Below are 24,070 nucleotides of genomic sequence, written 5' to 3' on the forward strand. Positions count from 1 at the left end.
TTATACATACATACATACATACATACATACATACATACATATATACATATATATATATAAAACAGCCTATGAGATAGAAATGAATGGCAGTAATCCACTCCAGAGTTACTTTTAGGGAAACATGAAAAACCATTATTACTGTTAGGTGTAATATAAGATTTTCAAATCTGAAAGGAAGCACCCACAGAATTATTGGTTAAATTTGTTTCTACAACCATATTGCTGTACTTGGAATTTAATTGTTGTCTATAAGATGGTCTTCTTCGGCAATGAAGGACAAACACACACACACACACACACACACACACACATAAGATGGAAAAGTTTCTCAGTTTCAGAAAAAAAAATTTAAATTACTTTCTCCAGGACATATAACCCTCAAATTAAAAAACCCAGCACACTTTGCCACAGAAACAGTAGTATTAAGATGGTTAGGTTTTTAGGCCAATCCACAAATAACCTCAAATACGTACACACATACATATCAGCACTGTATGTAACCTACACTTTACACTCTTGTTTCTCTGGGAAAGTGCATTCTGATTTCTAACTGGATATAGGAATATATTTATCCCAGTTTTAGACTCGTGAGAAGTCCAACCATCACTACCAAGCTAGAGGGTATCCCTTTATCTCAGGTACCAGAACAGGAGAATTCTCTGAATGTCAGCCACCACTGAGGCCTTTGTCTCATAGAAAAGGGCCAGTAGTTCCTGAAGGAGCCATGGCTATGTGAATGCTTCCAGAAGGTTAGGGCTACTTGGGCTGGAGGGGGACAGGTCCTGTTACTATATGCATTGTGTTGGCATCCGGCTCACGACAGTTATCATCTTGTGTTCTTAAAGAAAGAACTACCTGCCAAACAAATATTGATCACAACATGCTTATAGAGAAATAGCCCCCGTGTTGGAGCAGGTGGTGTATACTACATTTTATGCAGAGCTTTGAAAGTGCCCCTAACTACTGTGTTTCAAATAGTAGTAATGTTTTCTGAAGCAACAGAAATGAACAAAGGGGAACTGGTGCCTAGTGCACAGGGTAACGTTTGGACAAACCAGAAACGAGACAGCACTCTGCTACTTCTTAACAGGAGAGATCCAAGTTAGGCATAGTGCCCTGGTCTGTTAGGATGTAATAACTCATTTTTTCAAAGGGAAAAAATCTCATCTAGGAAAAGAAAAGACAAATGAAGCATGAGCTGTTCTGTATGAGACATTCCATCTCCAACCTCTATACCTTTGCACAGTTCCTCCTCCTAACTGCTCCCTCTTGGAGTCATTAGCTTTTTTCAAAGCAAAGCTCAGGTGTCACTCCCAAAATTACTTTATACATGTTGTCTCACTCCAGTGCAATATAAACTTCTTGAGAAAGGGACTTTAATTTTTTGTCTTTGAATCCCCATCATGGTCTCTTGTACTTAATGTCTGTTGAACTGACTTCTTTAGGAAAAAAACGGACAAGAATCCAGACCTGAGGATCATTGGAAATAGAAGGAATTCATTGCTTTTGTATTTATAGAAGCAGCTGTTCCACCAATTCCTTTTTCCTAGTTAGCTATAGAGAAAACTATTGAGATACTGATGAAATGATTGAAAACACATGCGATCTTGATCCCTTATACTTGGACCTGAGTTTGAAAAATATTGATGAAATACATAAATGCTGGGTTAAGTTTCTGCCTATATGGAATATTTCTGCAGGAAATTTAACCTACCAAAATAAAAAATTAGAGTCAGAACAAACTTAAAGGGTGTACCTCTCCTTACTACTTGTATTCAAGTAGATAATGCAATCAGAGGACAATCTATTATCTTCTTGATAAACCCCAGGACTATAAAGTACGCTGCCTAGTCTACAGCCTGTTTCTTGCTTTATCACTGACATAGTTATGGAAGCGCATCCTTTCCTCCAAGCAAAATATTTTCTCCCTTGGCTATTTTTTTTGGTTCCTTTTAGACAACAGAAAGATGATTAATTGCCCTGCCCCTCCACTACTGTCTTCTAACATATTTTAAAGACATCAAACTTTAATCCTCTTGCATTCATGTAGTATTGATATGCTTGGTTTCTGATTTTCAGCTTCTTTAACCAGAATGGAACGTGTGTTTGTATATGGGACTCTTAAAAAAGGCCAACCCAACCACTGCTTCATGGCCAGTTGTACCAATGGAATCGCGGAATTCCAAGGACGGGGTCGCACAGCAGATCTATTTCCTTTGGTGATTGGAAGCAAACATAACATTCCCTATTTGCTGAATGTCCCAGGAAAAGGACACCATGTTACTGGAGAGATCTATTCTGTTGATGACCAGATGCTGCAATTCCTTGATGAATTTGAAGGCTGCCCAGACACGTATCAACGCACTCCAGTGAGGATTGAAATATTAGAGTGGGAAGGTAAAAGCAGTGCACCTGAGGAGAGGCCAGCTGTTAACAGCATTATGGAATGCTTTGTGTACAGCACAGCTACCTACCCGCCAGAGTGGATAAATCTCCCTTACTATGACAATTATGATTCCTTTGGGAAACACGGACTTCGTTATAATCCACGGGAAAATAGATGAAAAATGGTAGGGAACACTCATGAGTAAGAAGATGAATAAAACACATGTTGATTATAAGATGACCTCATCTTAATTTTCCATTATTAGCAATTTTTAGGAAGACCAAAACTGACTTGCAAAGTCAACATTATAGAAATCTACATTGGATATAAGGCTTTATTGCAGCTTATCTTAGAGATGATTTTAACACACTGACAATATTGTACTGATCATTCAGGGTTTCTTTTATTTGTACTCTTGTTGTCTGCTCCAAAAGCATTATCTTTATAGAGTGTTCAAAAAGAAAGGTTAAGTTGTAAAATTTAGATTCACCCAGTGGCATAGAGACTGACATTTTATATGCTTAATTCATTCTGTGCTATAATATAATTTTGTTGCCTTGTTTTTAATATTAAGATAACTTTGGAAATGAATATTTTGAAATGTGTTATTTTGACCCACTAGACCATATCAATACTCTGAATTGATTCTGGCCTACTGTACCTAGATGTTTTTATAAAAGCTTCTTTGGGGGATGCCTGATCCACTGTAACAAATCCTCAAGAGGAATAGGCTGTACTGTGTCAGTAAGTAATTTGGTATATTAGTGGGTTCATTCTTGATCCATTTGTAGAAGCAGCAGAAGAAAAATGCCTATAATAAAAAATGATCATTCAAAACTAAACCATTTAGGGATCTCAAACATAGTATTAGTTATGTATATGTTCTGTATCTTTTTTGAAAAGATTTATTTTGCATAGACTTTGTTACCCCTCCCTTTGTAATCTAGCAAAATAGCAGAACACCCACTTGCTTGTAGATGAAATCAAGCAGCCTAGATTTAGCATCAAACTGAAGTTAAGACCAATGCCCAGATCCACAGAGCAGAGAGAATATCACTTACTCGTAAAGGCGAATAGTGCCTGGGGGTGGGGATATCACAGAAAAACCAACGCATTGGCAATTTTTTCTTCAGACCTGACAGAAGACTTAAGCTTCTAAGTACAAATAACACTTAAAATAATTTTAGTAAGGCACAAAGTACCAATTACTATCCACCTCCATTTGATATTTCAAGCCAGTGTAGATATATGCTTCTTTGCCTCTGCTTCTAAGCAAAGCACTAGATGTGTACTAAGTATTTTAGAACCAAAGAAGAACGCAGCTACAACTGTTGTTGGGCACTGATCCTTCTTAACCTCACTAGTTGCAAGTTTTACTTAAACTTAATGGTAGAGGGTGCACACTAGCTGCCTCCCTGGAGCAATGAAATGATCTTTATTTTTAGCTGTCTTCTTAACTGAAAATGTGCTTCACAAAAATACAGCAGCAAACATAGCTATCAGCTGATGGAGCTGGCAAGATCACAACAAAGTACTATGTAACGACACAGCATAGAAACTAATAAGCACCTACTGTTCTTTTTACTAGCCTGGAAGAAGGGGTTATATTTGCAGAACACTCCAGAGGAGCACAGTCCTATAGATAGGGCAGAGCAACATGTAAGAGGTAAAGGTCTCCCTGAGATGAAGCTCCAGATCTTTAGGCTTAGACCCAGTACTGTAGCACTAAATGCGAGACATAAAGGCAGTATTGCAAATGGGGTACAGTCTTCAGAAAGTTAAGTCAGGCTGCCAGGTCCTGTGATTATGGAAAAGAGTCAAGAGCTTGGCTAATCAGGGTCTAAAATGACTAATGCTAATTTGAAATGATCAAAGACTGGCTGAAATTTGCACACGTTCTTAGAAGGGATCACAGAAAAAGAATCTGGTATTTAAAGTCTACTGGCACAGACTGTCATCTTGTGTACATTGTCTTCATTCAAAAAAAGGGCAAACTAATATTTAGACAAATGTTCCGTTTTATTGATTTAATTTTGACACTAGGAAATCTCACAGCAGAAGTACAAATCATATGTACAAGTATTTATATCAATACAAATTTCCATTGGTGATTTTTTGGCAGAATGTTAGTTTTGACTATATATGGAATAAATATGACCATGTAAAATCTGCTGCACAGGAGTGTTCCCATAAAATGCCGGAATAAATTTGGTATGAAAGAATAGTAATAAAAATAGCTAATTAAAATGGGTGATGATTAAGGATATTTTATTCCAGTTCCACAAGAAGATCTCCTTCTCCAACTGTGTCTCCAGCTTTGCAATGCACTGATTTCACCTTCAATTTAAAAAAAAAAGAAGAGTAATCATTAAACAGTATTTATGAGGATGAAAGGAGAAGCAATACGCAGAACTGCATTTGGGAAAGACAAGGAGGTCTCTGCAGGATCTGAGGCACAGGTACAATCTGCTTGGCTCCCTGAAGTCCTCAGATATAGTGCTAAATGAGGCTGGGATTACCTTGAGGACAGTGTGTGCATGACTCATTCTCTCCTTTGCCCTGAGTCCCTTCAGAATGTTCTTTTGTCCTCATTTGCCTGAAAAGATCCCTTAGTTGGGGGGGGGGGGGGGGAAGGGAATCCTTTTGGGGAAATAATTTGACAACCTGTAACATCTTAGCTAGAAATATAGCCGTTAAAATGTCCAGTAATTTCTCCCTTCCCCCCCCAAAAAACCCTATAAGTACTAATTTTTTATATTTGGATTCTAAATGGGAACTGTGAGCTAGGTACTTTGAAAACATGAATCCCTCCTAATTCTTAACTTCACATGCCCCCAAATCCAGAGTAAAATTTTCTGAGATGCTGTAACATATTTCATATGCTCATTGAATCCCAGTGTACTTCAAAATGAGAAAACAAACTAATTTTAATTAATTAGATTAATTAAAAGTAGAAAGCAAAGAACCTGTAGCCCTGAGACTTAATGTTGTAATTAGACACTTGCCTATGAATAGAAATTAAACAATCACAAGTATTCTATATTGTCCAACATGGGCTTTGATGTCATGGATCCTTTTATGGCCTTATTCCCTGTGGTGATTGTTACTGTAGTAGGTTTTGGTTTTTTTCCATTTTTCTCTTCTCATAAAAAAGTTCTGCCTTCCAAAAATGCCATATATTTCTGGAAGTTCTGATACTTTTAGGGTAGGAGGGTACAGGGAAGGGTTCATTTGACTTGGCACAGGCTTCAGCAATGTTAAAGCAAGGGAGAAATAGGTCAGAATGGGCCCTTTGGGCAACTGGTAAAAATACAAAATGCTAGAGAGGCCTAGTGTCCTGTGCTCTCCTAGGTCCACTGGAACTCAGATGGGAACAGACTAAGAAGAACAGTTTGTCCTAAATGGAATTTTTCCGAATGATATGGGGCTATGCGATATGAATAGTGCTTGGACAGAAGTGACTGCTTCTTCAGGATGCTGATGCCTCCAGTGATAGCATGTGATATCTTTTTAATGATGCTGCCGTTAACTATGGTGGAGGAGACGCTTCTATTGTGAGCTTTTTTATGAGGATACTTGGAATTGCCTGGAAAAAGAGTACCCTGTGATACAAGAACAAGTAATAAAAATCCAATCTAGGCAACCTTCACTCTGACTTGACCTGCTTCTTTGTGCTCAGGTCTCTGACCATCAGAGTTCTGTCTGTCACACTGTGTTTCAGGAGCCTTGGAGAAAAAGAAAGCTCATGGTATAAATCAAATAGAGCCATTCAAAAGTGATGCAAACTCCGTTGTGCAAGAGAATGTGAATAGGTCTATGTGAGTCCTTCACCACCACTGGGAAAACAATGGATGATGGGTCAGAGCATCATATCTGGTTATGTGAGACACAACATAATTGAAACATAAAACCACAAATTTAGGCTCAACTTTTCAAAAAACATCCAATTATGTTTAATCTTAGGGTATCTGCCAGTGTAGATGGTACCACAAAACATGCACACTGAGGGCATCTTTCCCTGGACAAGAGGGTGGTTATATTATATAAGTTAATATACAAATTGTTATGATTACGAGAAACTGACAAACTTTTCCTGCTCACTTTTTAAAAACTGAATATTTAAAAAGAACAGACCACACAAGTCTCTTCTATGATTTGCTTCATTTATATTGATTCCTACTAGGTTTAAGTGTTAATCTAACCAGGGAGTCCAATGTGGCTGTCTCTTGGCCCTCACCAAACCTACCGAAGCTCCAGACAAACTTTTGTTCCTACCCTACCAGAAGCTGGGGATTGCTAATGCCCTTGGCCAGATTCTGCCGTTCAATTTAGTTTGTTTTCCATGAGCACCCGCAGACATTTAACTTATCTAAATTTTTTTAAAGGTGTCTGAATTTGTCACTTTTCAAGGGCTGTTTTGCCAAAGCCAACAGGCTACTGCGAGTAAGCCACAACTCTGTTAACACCAGTCTTAGGAGCTTGACGGACCCTTAGAAGTTATCTTGTCCAAATGTCTTATTTTGTAAATATGACTGAACCAGAAGATGTTAAATCCCTTGTCCAGAGTCATGCATAGCTGTGCCAGAATTATCATGCTACTTAGATCTACATTTCAAGTGTTTCTACACCAACACAAATGTATACTTTAAAGTATCACTTGGTTACAAATTATGTTACTTGAACCTTAGGAAGAATAATTTGTTGCTCACTGTTTCCTATAGATGTGAATGAAACTTAAAATTCTGCACCTTTACTTCACATGTATAATCTTGTTAGTGTGGTCACCCCCTTCCCTGGCACAGTGTGCTCCTCCACAATTTAGTAGATGGTCTTTGAGAATTCTCAGTATGGCCATTGGTTTCACCTTCTTGTGGCCATAATATAGTTAAGTTCTCCTAAACTTTACATTTTGGTAGATAGGACCTGCTAGGGTTTGTGACCCACAAGCAGAGACTTCAGGAGCACAAGGTTTCCCTGACACAGAAATGCCAAGTACCTTTGCTAAATTACTAAGTATTAATGTGTACCCAGGGACTTCAGCACTTTCACTTCTTGATCTAAAATTGAATTGTTCTCTTTATGAAGAAATTATTGTGAAGAACCAGTTTACATTAGTTTTTGCAGTCTGTAAAACCAGTCCCTGCTGTGTCACCTAAGAGTTGGATAACTAACTGCCTCCAAGACAGATGTAAACATTAAAAATTAAAGACCCCTCAACTCAAAAGACATTAAAATTAAGAACCATTGTTCTTTTGCTACATGAATATTTATATCTTCTTTGGGGGGAAAAGGGTAGGGCAGGAATTGGTTTAACTTTTGGCCCAATTTAACTATCATGCATCATTGTGTAGTGGAAAAAGTATTACATGTTCAGTGAGAAAAGATGGCCTAGTGCTGAGCCAGTCACTAGCTGTGCAACCTTACACAAGTTACTCTCAGTTTTCTTCATAAATAAAGGGAACCAGATAGACTTCAGTTAATTTAGAAGGCCCCTTTCTTGCTTTGTGATTCTAATTTGCAAGCTCAGTTTTCCTTGCCACCTTGAGACTGCAAGTCTCCATGAGCCCAATGGCTGGCTGATCTCACCTTGCCAGTTTTTCCTGCTCCCATACTGTTCTGCATTTTCATAGCTTCAATCACACAAATCTCTTGACCTTCAGACACCTAGGAAAATAAAAATAAACACAAATTTTAAAGTCTTAATGTTTAAAAAGATTTTAATTCTGTAATAGCTTTCTTTCTTAGGAGCATCTTACTGTGAGGATCACATGCGGTAATTGTAAAGTGATTAATATAGTTCCTGGCACATAGTAAGCACTATGTAAATGTTTTTAGCAGTAAAATTATCAACAAGTGTTTTAATAAAGGACAGGGATTTTTGTCCATGGCACATGGGGTCTTCAGTGGGGAACCTACAAGAAAGAAGAAAAAAGCTCATTTATTTTACAAATGAAAAGTTGATTCAGACACATCCTCCCACTGATGAGTGTGCTTGTAGAAGCTCCACTGCAGTCTAAGGGTTTGTTTTGTATTGTGCAAATTCCTCACTTGGGAACCACAAACGTTGGGGCCTTAGGGAAAGACTGGGGCTTTTATTACAAGCCCTTCGCTGGCATACTAGTCTGCCCAGATAACTGCAAGAGCAGCTAACCATACCTACTCAGAGGAAGCACCATCTCTGTGGGAGCACAGATCCTAGGCACTCCTCCTTCATTCAGTCCATGGCTCTCCAAGCACAGTGAAGTTTAATTTCTGCACTTGTTTGCATTCTGATGTGAAGCATGTGAAGCTGTCAGGTGCAACCCACTGATGGGGAGCAGCTTCCATATAGGAATCAATGGTCACTAAAAGCCTTTTGCCTCTTTGCCCCTCACTGACAAACACTGACTGGTTAGGTTGGATTTTTTTCCTACCTTGTTAAAGAAAAGATCTTATCTTTATAACTGAAGGTTCTAGCCCTTTGGAACACTAAACTGGGGAAGGGCTGTGGGAGTGGAACTCTAGGGCTGTGTGTGCCAGGCTCTCATTCACCCCTCTTTGGTGTGGTTTAGTTTTGTCCAATGCCTGCAGAAGTGTCTGGAGAATATTCTTTCCTGAAATCCCCAGATGATCTACAGGGACTCAAAGTCCCCATCCCCACCCCCCCCACCCCCCTGCCCGTGGTACAAGCTGTCTTACTGGCAGCCATAAGTGCCTGGGAACCCTATGTATTCCTTTCCTCTGTTGTTCAGGTGGTGAGTTGTTTTTTTCTGGCACAAAAATATAGGAAGAGCTGGGATGCCAAAGCTTCAGTGCTGGCACTGAGGAGAGACACTGTGCTGGAGAGCTGGTCTTTGAAACATTCTGTGAGCTGCCCTCTTTGATTCATTTTCACCTGGCATCTGAATTCCATGGTGAGTGTCTCACCAACTTGTGAGGGTTTTCTTCATCATCCAGAGGGACAGAAGTGAAAGCAGCTCAGAGGAAATACAGTGATGCCAATTAGGGGTGACAAAATGGTGGGTTCTTTGACGAATTACTGTATTAAGTCAGAACAGAATGGGAAGGACGAGAAGCAGTATCTGAAGTTCATCTCCAAACAGAACTCCCAAAAGCCTAGAACCATGAACTGCCTAATAGATTTGTATAAACTAAAGCCAAAAAACACTGGAAAAGAAAAATCTTCTATTTAAATCATACAGAAGTTAAAATAGTAGTAAAAGGAAAATCAGGAAACAAAACAAGGATAATTATGCCTCAAATGAATCACTCAACTTCGACTATGGACTCAGGTGAAGAGAGAGATCGATTTATTCTGCCAAGTGCTTCACGTACACAGGATTCAGAGCCAGGAAGCGCCCAGAGGCCACCTAGTGTAGCTTCCCTTGTTTTACAGGTGAGGAGACGTGAAAAGACCAAAGGTGACAAAAGCACTGTCAGAGAACTTGGGTTCCTTCCCTTCGGAGTCTGTGCTCTCCCAGTGCACCAGGAGCCTTTCGGGGGATGTGAAGTTTGTGTAAGTGCAGATCAACACGTACAAACTGAGCAACGATTCTCTTGGGGGTCACCACTACTGTGCCAACTTAGTCACTTCCCCTGCTGCCTCTTCGAGCCTCCTTACACCAGGTCTAGCTCCTTTCCTTGAGCTGCTCTCCCTGTTTTATTCTCTCTGCCCTCCAGTGGCTTTGTCTTCTTCCCATTGCTTTGAATCTGCCAGATACTAGAGAGTTTTACTTCTTCATGTGGATTTGATATTAAGCCACTTGCTTAAAACTGTGAACATAAGGGACAAAATCAACCCCCTACCAGGGCCCTATAATATTTCACCTGGCTTAAGTAGAAAAGGGGCAAAGATGCCCGTAGGACAAATCCAAGAAAACATTCAAACTACTGTCCTTCATTCTACTATGAGTTTGCACATGCAGATGGAGGACGGAGAGCCAGAGTTTGATGAAGTTGAATCTCTCAACACTGGCTATTAATTTATGTATTTTCAATGGGATAAATTTTCAAGAAACATGAAATTTAGAAAGCTATGGAATGCTTGATGGCTTGTTAATTTTTAAAATAGCATTGATTTACCCAATAACAATCAGTGATTGTAAGGAATTACCCAAATAAAAACACAGTTGTCTTGGGTCTTGTGACCATGGGCATAATGGATCACGATTCTTCTGCCCAACCACTAGGATACTTCCTTTGTTCTATAAGACAATGAATTTGAGAATTAACATTTTATTGCTCTTTAATTCATTGGGTTTCTTCCCTATTTCTTTGACTTTATCATTGTCTTCATCTTTACCCTGTGTGTAAATTATTTAGCCTGTAAATGAAAATCTTAGTCATTTATATCTCTAATGTGATTTGAGTGTTTTCAGTGATATCAATCAACATTAAGAATTGTCCTGAGAGCTTACTGAATCACCAAAATCATTAAGTTGTGTGTGTTTCTACTAGAACGCCGCGATATCCATGATCTGATTTGATCCAATTTTAAATCACTTCATCCATTAGAAATCTGCATTAGGGAACCAAATGAACACTGTCTTAACTTAATGCCACTGAACACAACCTAAAGATACATCTCTGCTAAAGCTAACATAAAAATGACTGCAACAGTAACTGGGTTTTCCTTGGATTGGCTCTGTAATGCTTTACTGGGGTGTGCTGCTACAGTTCTCAGACAAAACTGGAAAGACTTAAGCTTGCTGTCAGAACTTTCCAACTCAAAAACTCGGTGGCTGTGCTGGTCTTGTGTGGTTAATATTTGCTCCAAGAGGCAAAAAAACCCCCAAACAAACCCAGATCTGTACCATGTTATGCCTTCTCACCCCTTACATCGGGGCCCTGATGGCTTCTTTTACGTGATGGATGAAGAACTCCAGTACACAGCCTGAGGAACTTGCCCAGGAGTGGCCCTAAGATTTTCCTCATGTCCTTAGTAAGGGTAGAGCACTAACTGTGCTCTCAGAGTTGGCTCTTTCAAATGCAGAGGTATAATAAGAGTTTTCCCTCACATCTGCAGGTGCTGGGCTGGGCCTGAAGGATCTTTGGGGGTAGGTGCACTTCTCTAACACTTTTGTGAAGCATCTGCTAAAGACTTACTGATTGTGACAGGACGTCTTCAGTGTTAGGCTTACAGAATAGTCACAAGCTCCACAAGTCTGTTTGATGAACCCAGTCAGTCTGATGTATTTCTCCACTCCCTGTCTAATTGGTGTAAAGTTTGTAGACTTGAATCCTGTATCTTTCATCCAGCTTATTGCATCCCCTCCTTTGACACAGGGTCAAGGTTCACATTCGCATCTGATTATCAAAGTGGCACTCATTTAGCAGCAGCCTGCCTTGCACCAAAATGAGTTAGCTTGAAGGAAAACTCAGCCCATTTACTCAGCAGATTTTAGCATTTTAAGGAGGCCTGAATGTCACACAGTATTGCTCCATTCTGAAGAGTTTCAGACATCTCCAGCTGATGATTAATTGTGAGTGATGGGAAATAAAATCCAGTAAAGCCAGCTGCTTGCCATGGTCGGCAAAATTACTATAATGGATATAGGCTGCCAATTTTCCAGTTTTACTGGCAAGTCTTCCAAGTGTAATTAAGGGAAGTTATAAATGATATGGAAATCTATCAAGTCCCATTTATTTTCAGAGGACTCTCTCCCCAGAGACTTTTATCTTCAAGCTTATAGTTTGCTTTGTTGTGCTAATGGTTTGAACTACTTCTTATTCCTGATTAAAGTCCTCAATATTCTTCATATGATGTTATAGCTGCTTTTCTTTGCAAAGATTTAAAGAAACAGAAACATAGGCTGTTTGTGAGCTGCGCATATTCCTCCATTCACTCTTGAAAATTCACAAGGGATGGCTGGTGCGGTGGCAGTGTGTCCCTGCTGACTACCATCGGCCTCATGAACTCAAAGATAACGTCAGTATGAAGAGAAAGAAGGAGAAGGGGAAAAAAAAGATCTCAAGCAAGCAGAAAAGGAAGCTCCCCAAAAGTAAAGACTTGAAAGTCTGCTTTCAAGAGCAGATATCCATTCATCAGAAGGTGGTGTAGCTCACTAATGTTATTTGATTTGGAATAAAAGCATGAAAATGATGGCAAAGGCCTAAAATTGGAGATGTGAAGGATGACTGCACAGTATTCCATTTCTCAATTTCATCCTTCAGAGCCACAAAATGGGGGTGATACAGTTACTGGATGAGATTTACAGTAACAGCTGTGGTCTTCCCACACAAGGGAGGCCCTTCTAATGGGCTAAGGTCTGTTTTGAACAGACGGGGAGTAACCAAACAAGGTTTCCTGTTAAGAGTGTGCAATAATATTTCTGATAAAGAAAAGGATTACGGGATTCATGTTTCCTTTAAGAAAGACACAAGCCCTTTCTGTTGTCTAAAACTAATGTGGTTTTAGAAGGTTATCTGTTATGTTAAATGTGGGAGAGGGGGACACAAATGACATCGAAATGTATAGTTTTTAAAGACTGCGCCTCTAGCAACTGTAAAGAATGCATAGGAAACTGTGCCAGTGGCATATGGCTTTCCACTGTGCTAAACATTCATACAAAAGACAGGTTCATCAGTCATTGGAGTATCTGGATAAAAAATTAGCTCCTGATGGATGGCATTTTGAGCTTACCTGCTGCTAGTACATTACCAGAGAAACACAGGTTTTGAAACCCACATGACATTAGAAACTGCAGACCATGAAATATAACACGTGCAGGCTCACATAATGTACGCCAGATTATACAAAATAATAAATAAGCTATTTAAACCCTCTGCCTAAAATTGGGCCCGCTGCAAGGAACCCTGGGTCACTTCTACGCAGGCCAATTAATGCACAGCATCTGCTGTATAGAAGCAGGGCATGAAGCACTTCCGAATGATTTCAGCAATTAAAAGAAAACTGTTTCCTGCCTGTTCAGACAGCAACTGTTTCAATGCAAGAGTGAGCACCAAATCACTGTGTGCAGCTGAAAAATTAAGCCCCCTTTTTGGGGAAGAGGGGTGAGTGGGATGGAGTTTTTTTTTTTTTTAATGGAAAAGGGAGCCTTCTTTTGTTGTCCTACATTCTGTGTTTTTCTGCCAAATTAGACAGAAGGCTCTGAGGGCTTACAGGGCCCTCTACAGTATCACCTTCTGGTGCACTGTGGCTCCCTAAAAAGATGGATCAATATCAACCCTGCTGATTCTTCTACAAAAGTGAAAATCCTTCAATTACATTTTTTAAGACTGTTCTAGTTAGAACACAGGTGCTTGAATGCAAAAGGCATTTTAAGGCCCTCAGATCTGAAGAAAGGCACAGTTAACAGCCACAAGGAAAAAGGCATCTTGGATCTGGTTAAAAGGAACTGCTAGGATCTGATTTTAATAACTTCTTTTTGAGCCTGGAAGATAGGCTGGTAAATATCCCTTGATGTTTCCCAAAGAAGAGATGTGTATTCACTTCCCAACATATTTAGGTATCTGGCGGGTGAGGGAGATGACAGGGAATTTTTGCTGTATTTAAGCAATGATGAAACCATCACCAAATTACAAAGGAAGAAAAGGAAGGCTTAGAAAAGTGATGCCAAGTCGATTACTGCCTTGGTCTTACCCAGTTCTTTAATGGACTTCTTCCATGGACTGCCTTGTTCAGGGGGCATTCTAAAGGTTTGACACTTGCTCTTATCATTTCTGTCTAACCTCTATTAACTCACAAAAACACAATTTCTCACACAGAGTAGGCATTCGGTCAACATACATGAAACGGAATGACCTCTCCTTGCCTGCTCTTTTCTATTTTCCATGAACTTGATTTGCTGGCAGCTTATAATAGTCACCTGATCAGGGTGAAGGGTGCCTTGGGAGAAAAAAAGTTGTAAATCTAATGCTCTAGTACATTTTTTCCCTCAAACTTCCTGAAAATTTTAAAAATACTTTACTCCTCACTGCCTTCTTTCCATGGTAGGCCTTTTGGAGCCAAAGTGTGTAAATGCAAAGAGAACTAGCTAAAAACTGAAGCTACTTGAAATGAATTTTCTGGCATCATTCAGCTTTTAAAAATCGGTTTGGTTGCTGTACCTGAGTAGAGGTCCTTGCTGTGGAAAAAGGCTTTTCAGCAGAATGATACTTTTTTGAGCCTAAAGACAACAAAGGCTATTTTGTCTTAGGCTTAAAGTGGCCATCTTCAAAAGGGTCTGAGTTTGAAACAAGGATAACCTGCCTTAAGTAGATCTTACCTTTAAAAGCAAAAAATAAAAGAATGATTCTCTTGCAAAACAGATTTCCTCCTAGTAAACAAAATTTGACATGCCATTTCAAAAGTAACAGAATGTACACATTTTAAGAGGTCCAAGACTTACATAAAGTAGTAAGTAGTTTTACATAAGTAGTTTTCTGCAAACAGAAAACAAAGAATGCATACTTCTTTATGCACTCATTCGTATGTTTAGATGTGTTAGAAGTTAGGGAATTTCAGTAAAGAGCATGAATAACTCCCATCGTAAAATAATTAAGTAGTGCTATCATTATAAATGGGAATCAAAGGCATCGGAGATTGAAAAACCTTTCAGGTCATCAGGCTGGTTCCTAGGCTGAGCCAAAAGAACTCCCCTCTCACTCCCCAAACAGGGGTATAGACAGTATCTAATGGTTATGTTCCATAAGTCCATTGTCAGCAGCGTCCAATCTAATCCTGAGATACTCCAAATACTTCATAATGAAAGAGCTTTCAAATCTGGCTCAGCACTGTCTCTTTTAAAAGCTAAAAAAAAGGAATGCCTCTCTTATTCATAATCTTTCCCAATTCAGCTATGAACCAAACAATTTTGAGAAAAAAGGGAAGTATTAATTCTATATTCTGAAATGGAGCACGCGTCTGCCTTTCCCAAATCAGTACAGGCTTCAACTCTCTTAGAAATATCCTTCCCTTGGAAGGATCAGAGATCAGTAGGAAAGAGCCAGAGGGGGCGGGGGTACTGTGGCCAATGATTGACCACCAGGGGCAGTTGGGTTGTTTATGTGATCCACAATACTGCAGACCACCTAAGAAAACTGTGAGCAAAGCCATAGCTCCTCTAGTCAAGGCTGCCTGCCTTTAAATGCCAGTTCCCTTACAATGGAGTTCTTCCATATCTCAGCCCTACTGCCACTTTTTCTGGTAGGTGCTGCCAAGTCAGAATATGTACTGGGCAATGGGAAAACAAAATCTGTAACCAAAGGAGATGACATGAAAATCAACAGGTACCTTTTGCCAGCCTGTTATTTTACCTGAGTTTGTAAAATAATAAAGAACTGTATTCTCCTTAGAGGAAAACGTTATCCCATGATTGTAACTTGAATACAGCCCTTTGCAGGCCTCTTTTTAAAGATGAGATGAATATTTTCAATGCAAATCAGAGATGATTACTGAATCTAAACACAACCAGGAAGGGCTTGAATTAAATACAATGCTAAAATTTTCCCTTGGGATTTTTTGGGTTTTTTTCCTTGACACCAGGAGAATCAAAGGGCTAACAAAACAAAGTATTCATGCACACTTTCTTTTACACTTCAAAGTCAAAACAAAAATTGTGCAATAAGTTCATCAGTCCTGAGTCACGTGGTAATGTAGAGAAGGAAAAAACATTCTTCCAGGGTTTTAACTGAAGGAAAAAAATTTTTTTCTGTTAAAAGATATGATGAAAAATTATACCCACTAGAAAATGCTAGTTATGGAAAAAATGGTGGCTTTAATTAATTAGTATCAGTGTTTTTAAGGTTTAAGGTTTAGCATGTATAGAAACATATTAAAATCAGTCATTGAAAAAAATGCCTCTATTTTATATAAGGCAAATATTGCTTTCCTTCTCTAATCTGTATAATGATAATGTATAATGATTTAGTATTCAGTTTTCTTTTGAATTAAATTTCTAATTCTTTGAAAATACCTGCTCCACCTCCTCACCACCACCCCTCATCTACTAACTAGGGTCTGATTTACTAATATCTGGTTCCAGATGGTAAACAATAATACACAAAAGACAAAGTTAGCTTGTCAGCTATATAGAAAAGAAAAGTGGAGGCCTTTCAAAGAAAGGAAATAACCATCACATTAAATGTTAAATGAAAAGAAATATATTTTAGAGAACTTTAAGGAAGTCACACTGTTGTTCCTAAGTATGGTAAAATTTCTCTTAAATGCTTAGGGAAGGGGAACTTTCATTGCAAACAACTCTGGATTTTAAATACAAGTTGCAGAGTTCCAACTGTACTTGGTCACCTTGAAAATAACCATTGAGGTTCAAAACAAAATTCACCTTTCTGTTGTTTTAGTGTTCTACTTTTACTAAATGTTTCAGGATTTAATAAGTCAAATGAAATGTTCTACTTGGATCTCTCTGATATACTTGCTCCCAACGTTTATAAATGTCTTCACTCTTTCAACAGGCATTTCATGAAATCATTGGTTATTTGTGCTAACTTGGCTTGAAATATAATGATTCTTTTAAGATTTACTTAGGCCTAAGTAAGAATAGAACAGCTCAATGGATTTAAGGTTTTTAAAAAGATTTTTTCAAAAGAAAAGCTGTGAAGACTTGAGGGATCCTTGGTTTTCCTTGGCTATTTCCTGAGCTATCCGCTTCAGTGGGCCTTGGCACACAGAAGACCCAGGTTTCTTTGCAAGTAGATGGTAGCCGAAAATTGGGTAAAATTCAGGTGGGAAGCATTAATTTCCTAGAGAGATGGTAATGTAAGCCTATGGCCTTTGGTCAAATAAGGAAAAATTTCTTCCATTTTATTTCTCTGGAGAAGAATCAGATTCTAAATTGGTGAGAACCAAAGGATTAAAAAACCTTCCCTAAGTTCTGTGGCAGCGCAGGCTACTTTTCACAAATGGCAACCACTTAAGACAGAACACAGCATTATCCAAATACAATGGTACATACAAAGTATGAAAAGCACGAGGGGAGGGACCACAGCTAGCTTTGGAAAGAGGAGAATCGAAGCGAACATATTCTTCACCTGGATGGCTTGGGAACCCTAGCTGCAAGCATCTGAGAAGTGTGGTGGTTGTTCCAGGCAGCACAAACATGGCAAGAGTTTGTATCCCTTCTTAAAAATGCTTTCTGATAGAGTGGCACCAATGTAAGCTGGTTCTCAGGCCCTGTTCACATGGCTCATAAGGAAATCCTCCAAGAAACTCTAAGGAATACTTGACAATGTCAATTAAATAATATGTTTGACAATTCTCAGGCCATACCAGTCTTGAAAATCTATTGTTCAGGTGGGTTTCTCCTTTAAACAACACAGACAACTATTTAACTACTTAAATAAAGTTGAATACCAATGTTATCTTGCTCCTTCTCCTCCCTGGTTACTTTGTTTTCATATAGTAAATTATTCATGGATAAATATAAACTATATCATTGATTTCCATTTTTAGTCAGTGTAGAAATTAGACTCTGAGGAAACGGTGGTTTGAAAAAAAGTCTGCATTGATGAGTATATTCCAGTCCTGTTAGCTACCCTGTGAGCAGCTGGAGGAAGGAAGCCGCTGCTGCTAGATGGCCACAACATGAAATCCGAATCATTCTATCCCACTGATTCCTCAGCCCACATAGCTAATGCTACCTCATTTCTTGCAGATTTTGACACTGGTCCTGGAAAAATAAGGATTTAAATTAAATCCTTAAAGTATCTGTCTATTTTGTAATTAAAACTACAATTAGTAAGTACTGGCAAGTTAAAGTTGGAGGAACACACATTTCGTTATTCAAATGTCTCACCATTCCATGCCTCCATCAAAATGCTGAACAAGAATATATATATTAAAAAAAAATCCCTTGTATTCTACTTTGCCGGGAAATGTATAGGTTTCCTTTGATTATGTTGGGGGGATTTCTGAATTCTATAGCAAGGATCTAGTTTCCCATGATCCTTTACCTTCAGGACCAAGAATACTTAGTAGGCTATAAAAAAAAATCATCAGCCTTTTGTTATCTGTTTTACTGCATGCTCCAAATCCAAATCACAAAATCTGAATGCATAATCTTTGTCAGCAAGAGCAAAACAAAACTGAAAAGTATTTCATCATTACTTGGGTTATATGACATCTTTTTTCTTTACAGAAATGCCAGGAGTCATATATTCTATCTTCTAAAGTGAATCACTTATTAAATCATTTTTCTATCATTTTTCTACCTCCTAGGCTAATTTCAGTTCTAACAGTTTCTGCTTCTATAGAGTCTTCACTGGCTGCAAATACTTCTTTGTATACTACTTCTAAAAATGTAGACTAATCACTGCTGGTGCTGGCATTTGTTATTTCATTTATATTAATAATAAAACTGAGAAGAAAATTCAATTCCATCTTTAAACAAAATTATGTAAACTTTAGACTTAATTATAAACAGAATCTTGTTTCTGTACTACCATAAAGTTCAATAAAGCCTACCTGCATAGGGTAGTGGTGGTATTTTTTTTCCCCTTAAACCAGCCAGAATGCCTTTATAAGATCTTTAATTACATCCTAAAATTATTTCCTTATTCTAATTGACAGTAAGATTTCTGTAAAAGGGCACTGGAGCATGCTACTATTGCTACTAACCTGACCATTCAATACACTCCTACTGGAGGTGGAGGCACACTCATCCTTAGGGATTAAGTGCTTCCTAATTAAGCAGTAACAAACTATCCTTTGTGCTATCCTATATGACAAAGTTGCACTTCAAGGTGAACTCAACATGGAACTTAGCCTTAAGTTGTGGAAGATGCATTTTAGGGGCAGTCCTACTTTTCCTCTTCCCAATTAGTTCCTTCTTCCTTACACCAAGGGAAAGCTTCCCCCTGAAAGAATTCTTTCTCAGCAGTATTGCTTGTAGGAGACCAGAAGATCCTCACTGTAAGGCTGTTCAAAGCCCTGAGTGCACTCATGATATTAAATGGAAATACTTTACAGTAAAATACTACAAAAAGTCAAATTTTCTCTTAACCACCACAGAATGAATTTGTACTAATTTCCAATTCATTCACAAATGGCTTCTTAATGCACTCAAAACTGCGTTTTCTGAGTATAACTGATGTAAAGAAATAGTCAATGCATATGGTCTGAACTATAATCTACTTTACTGACTAATGAAAGCACTTGGAAAGCCTGGTTTGTGCTTTCAGGGATGCTGTGAAGGCAATTTGAGGAGAGGAGCTTACAATACAGCCCATATTTAAAAGTCGTATCACTTACCATGTCTCCTGGCTTCACAGAGACTGCAACCACCACTCCAGGCATTGGCGATCTCAAAATACTGCTTGTGTCCTCTGGTATCTTCTCCAGCATAAATTTGTTCAACTTTGCAGCAAGCTTGGTTAAGATATGTACCTTATACTTAAAGAAAAAAAATAAATTGTAGAATTTCTTCATGAATTTTTATTGTCAAATCCAATTTTGTTTGGCTTTTAGAAGTCTGAATTTTGCACTAATAAAAAATATCAACCAGAAACTGTTCTTAGTACAATTTAATTACATATACTAAATATGAAATACTGTATTCGAGATACATTGTTAAAAAAAACATCTAAAAAATAGTGGGTGGAGGATGCCTATTCCAAAGTTAGACACAAAGAAGCAATTAGTAAAATACTACTGCATAATGAAGAAAAATAAGCTTAACCATACAATTTTAACAGGTCATAATTTCCCTTTCTACCTCCCCACTTAAACACTCACTCCTGATGACTAGACAATCCAGGGAGCTCAGTGTGGCCGGGGGGGAGCCATGACGACCCAGCACCAGGAGATGGCAGCAGATTTCTGTCTCAAACTTTCAGTCTCTCCCTTCCACTGGTACAGAACCCATTGCTATTCATCAATCATTTAAACAAAAGACTTCAATAAGCATTCCAGGATGAATTGCATTTAAAATTCAAATGGATATTTTGATGAAACAAATATCAACACGTTCCACTGAAAATATTCTATTCACGATGGAAACCACTGGCTTTTTTCCCCAGATGCAGTGGGCACCTTCTCTCTGGGCAGGGAGTGGTTTCCTGGTGAAGAAGAATATGTAAAGGAGACTAACTTCTGCTTCCAAGAACAAGATGGGTACTTCAAAAAGGGCCAGTGGCACCCTTGAGGCACCCAGGGGTGGGAGGGCTTGCCTCTCCCCTAGACCTGTGGGAACTACACTTGGTTCACACCAAACGAGAACCCAAGTCAAATAACACGAAAGAGTGTTAACTCTGGGAAGCTCAACTGCCACCTGGAGATGCTAGGACTCCCACCAAAACGGACTTGTCTTGGGGAAGCCTGGTCCTGCCACGGCATCATTCTGTACGCAAAAAGCTGCTCTGACTCTCCTGGGCATCAATCAGGATGTTAATTAATGGACAGAGCTTACCTTCCATCCCTCCCCAGCCAGTTATTTACCCCTCAGCACAGATAAATGGGGGGGGGAAGGTAGGCCCACGGGGAGCTCAGAGAAGGTAAGTCTGAAGTAGGTTTGTGACAACGTGACGGGCTGAATAATAACACCTTGTGCAGGTCTCTTTACTCTTGAGTGTGTGTTTTGCAATCAAGACGTACAAGTGTCTGCGGCTGCTGAAGGACATGATCCTTAAGTGAAATTACAGTGCAGATAAAAGCTTTCTGCACCTATTAAATTCATCTGAGTCATAAGTGGCAAAGAAAGAAAGCCAGGAGAGTGCCTTCTGCTGTCAGTCTAATAAACATTCTGAGCAGAGGACTATCTATCAAAGATAAATTATACTTAAAAGTCCTTCATTAAATACGGGGGGGGGGGGGGGGAGGGAGACAAGGGAAATATAATTATACCAATTTTCTGTTTCAGTATCTGTGCTTAGTGTCTACTTGTATCAATACTTTGAAAATAAAAACAAAACAAGAACCCACCAAAACACAACCAAACCTCACAACAAAAGTGAGTTAGCAATCAATACATTAAAATGTTGCATCCACGTGATTTTAAAAGGTTACTTGGCTAATTGGGTTTTGAGGGCTGAGTGTATAGATAACTTTGTGTATAAATTTTTTCCTCAAATAGTCTACTTTGAAAACTACAAGCTCCAAATTCAGAAAAAGTAACTTTTTAAACAAAAATCCTAGGTCATTTGATTTACTATTTTCCGTGGCTGTGGGAACACTTTAAAGTTAATACCCCAGCTGGATCACAAAGTATGGCATTAACTGGAATAAAGTGCTCTAGGTTCCTACTGAGGCCCTCTTTCCCCTACGAATGACAATATCCTGACCAACAACTCCATCCTTCTACTATTTTTATAATTTTCCTATCTTTTAGATGCCTCTCTCTGTAGGGATTCCAGCTTTGCTTGGAATGAGATGTGAAAGAGTCAGAGAATTTAAATGCCTTCAGACGCAGGTCTTTGTTATTGATGAGATGTTTGAGATGTCGCTTTTCCTTTTGTATTTGTTTATTGTTCTTAAATCTGTTTGGGGATATGCAAGTTATTGTAATCAACTGAAAAATAATAACAGTAAACTCCTAAGGAAAGGCCTTGTTTTTCATAGCTGGCTTAGAAATGACCTTTTTGAATGTAAAAAGATGAGGCAGAGAGAGGGTTCTCTTCAGATTACCTTTGATGTTGGACTACTGTTGTCCTGACCCCACCAGAATAGTCATACAAACTTCCCTTCTTAAAACAATATCCTGGCTCCCCAAAAAAACATTAGACAGGGGTGTGATTGCTCAGCTTGGAAGCTTAATGGAATGTTGTCTATGAGCCCACCAGGGCAAACTTCCTGGTGAGACATGCACAGGCTTTCTGGTGCCACAAAAAAGGAGTCACTCAACAATGTATGTAATGACTTCATCACAAATCCCGCTTGTTTGTGGCTTTGAATTTTGAAGGTTGTGATGTTCAGCTCAGAAAGCATAACGGGCAATTCCATGCAATGACCAGCTTCATTTTATCAAGTGAACAACCCTCTCCCTCCTCTCATTCCTTTCTCCATCCCCCGAAAAAAGAGCAAATAAACCCAAAGTTGATGTTTTCAGATATGGCCCAGACTTTTGGTCAATGGAAGGCAGGGGAGGCAAGTACAATACTGGAAGAGGCCATAAGGTTTTCATTGCCTAGAACATGAGAAACATCTGCTTGAGTCATGAGGTGCTCATTGGTAGAGTTTAGCAGTCATGGAATCTGTAGCTGATCAGCTCTGATTTCATCAGTAGATGTCACTTTACTCTGCAGGGCTTCGGGGGATAAATCTTCCAGCCAAAGAGAAGTTAATAAAAAGTACCTGAATACTATTTCACTGTGTGTTCTGGAAAGAAAACAGGTGTTTCTTGTCCACAGGATGGTTGGGCTTCTCAGTCAGAATGGAAGGGAATGGGATGGTACCTGGTGGCCTAATTATGGTAACAGGACACTGTCCTACGTCTCACAACAAATTAATTTTATGGTGCTTGCAATGCAAAACCATATCTAACAAGAAAATTTCTCCAATAAGAATAAAAAAGGAATTAATCATATCAGATGTATTAGAGACCAAAGAGAAAAGTACTAAAGAAGACGAAGAAAAGAGACACAAGGGAATTGTTTCTAACATTGGCCCCCAGTTCCCTATTGTTAGCTCCGTGTGACATAAGGTAAAAGAGAAAGGTGAGGAGAAGACCTGGTATCCAATTATAGTTCAGTGGTGGGCACCCACATCTTAATCATGTTCCTCACTTTTTTAGAAAAATACAAACAAAACCAGGAGCTCCATAAACAGCTCAGGATGTCCCATTATGAAAAGCAGGACAGACTACAGCTTAAGAATGGTCATAAAATCACATCCCACTAGTGACTGCATTAACTTAAATATATGATTCTCCTTATGATTTTTAAATCCACACCCTCATTTATAAGACCTCCAGTTTTACCAGCAATTTTGCCAGAACAATCTGATATACTAATATAAATGTATGATTTATGAGTTGTTTGGGTTGTGGGGTAAACTGGATTTACAGTTTACATTATTTCCAGTCATGATTTTAAAGGATCTACTGTCATCCTTCTGGAAGGGGGATGGGCCCCAGTACTGTGGGAGTAACTGGTTTTGTACCTTTTTTCCCCAATAACATTCATTGTCAATTTCCAAATGAATGTTTTATGAGCCATGGCCTTTTTTTCTGCCTTTAACACTGTCCCTCTGCTTAAGCTGGCCTTACTAATGCCAACTGTTTTCCAACTTAATGCCAAAGGGAAAGGGGTACTTATCAAGTATGCATTTGATTCAACATAAACAGTGTTCTTCCAGTGCTGACCTAGTTGTGCAAATTATTTTTCTTCAATTCTCTTAATATTCTGAAGTACAAACCAAATGCTGTGATTGAGAACATGGCATATGTACTCATGTTAAATAAGGGGAGATGCAATGTTCTTTAACAGACAAGGATTTCTTCCAACAAGATTTTTAAGCCTCTTTCAATAGAAGTCATCTTGAACATTTGACTACAGAACTAATTTATTCCATAGTGTGGCAGTGAGGGCTGGCACAAAAATGTTTGCATAAATGTCTACACTGCTGATGATGAACAAGATTGAAAAATGGTTAAACATAAAAAAAGACAGTAAGCAAGGACTTGGGCACAAAATGATCCATCTTTACCAACAGCGAAAAAGAATAAGAATAGAGAAAATCACCCAACGTAAGCAGTAAAAACTTAATGAAAACTGTAATTCAGCCACATTCTTGTATTTGCAGTTCATTATGTG

The 24,070-nt window shown here is 38.8% G+C and overlaps 2 protein-coding genes and 1 long non-coding RNA gene across 9 annotated transcripts in view; 2 read left to right on the plus strand and 1 right to left on the minus strand.

The window, feature by feature from the left end:
- Positions 1-4,633, plus strand: part of GGACT (gamma-glutamylamine cyclotransferase) — a 54,328-nt gene extending 49,695 nt beyond the window's left edge. For 4 of the 6 annotated variants that reach the window (XM_072622044.1, XM_072622040.1, XM_072622043.1 and 1 more), the window contains one exon: positions 2,080-3,228. In XM_072622044.1, the coding sequence (XP_072478145.1) occupies positions 2,080-2,564 (485 nt within the window). In that variant the 3' untranslated portion in view covers positions 2,565-3,228. Of the gene's footprint in view, positions 1-2,079 lie in introns of all 6 variants that reach the window. The other 2 variants (XM_072622039.1, XM_072622042.1) reach the window with 1 other exon arrangement.
- Positions 4,387-24,070, minus strand: part of PCCA (propionyl-CoA carboxylase subunit alpha) — a 492,766-nt gene continuing 473,082 nt past the window's right edge. For both annotated transcript variants that reach the window (XM_072622036.1, XM_072622038.1), the window contains 3 exons: positions 19,575-19,715; positions 7,973-8,050; positions 4,387-4,723 (listed from right to left, as the gene is read on the minus strand). In XM_072622036.1, the coding sequence (XP_072478137.1) occupies positions 4,655-4,723; positions 7,973-8,050; positions 19,575-19,715 (288 nt within the window). In that variant the 3' untranslated portion in view covers positions 4,387-4,654. The remainder of the gene's footprint in view (positions 4,724-7,972; positions 8,051-19,574; positions 19,716-24,070) is intronic.
- On the plus strand, positions 4,664-6,035 carry LOC140512716 (uncharacterized). Its single transcript, XR_011969887.1, has 2 exons — positions 4,664-4,845; positions 5,738-6,035. It is a non-coding gene; the product is annotated as an uncharacterized lncRNA (long non-coding RNA).

Source organism: Notamacropus eugenii, chromosome 6 (genome assembly GCF_028372415.1).
Source record: "Notamacropus eugenii isolate mMacEug1 chromosome 6, mMacEug1.pri_v2, whole genome shotgun sequence".
NCBI classification, from domain to species: domain Eukaryota; kingdom Metazoa; phylum Chordata; class Mammalia; order Diprotodontia; family Macropodidae; genus Notamacropus; species Notamacropus eugenii.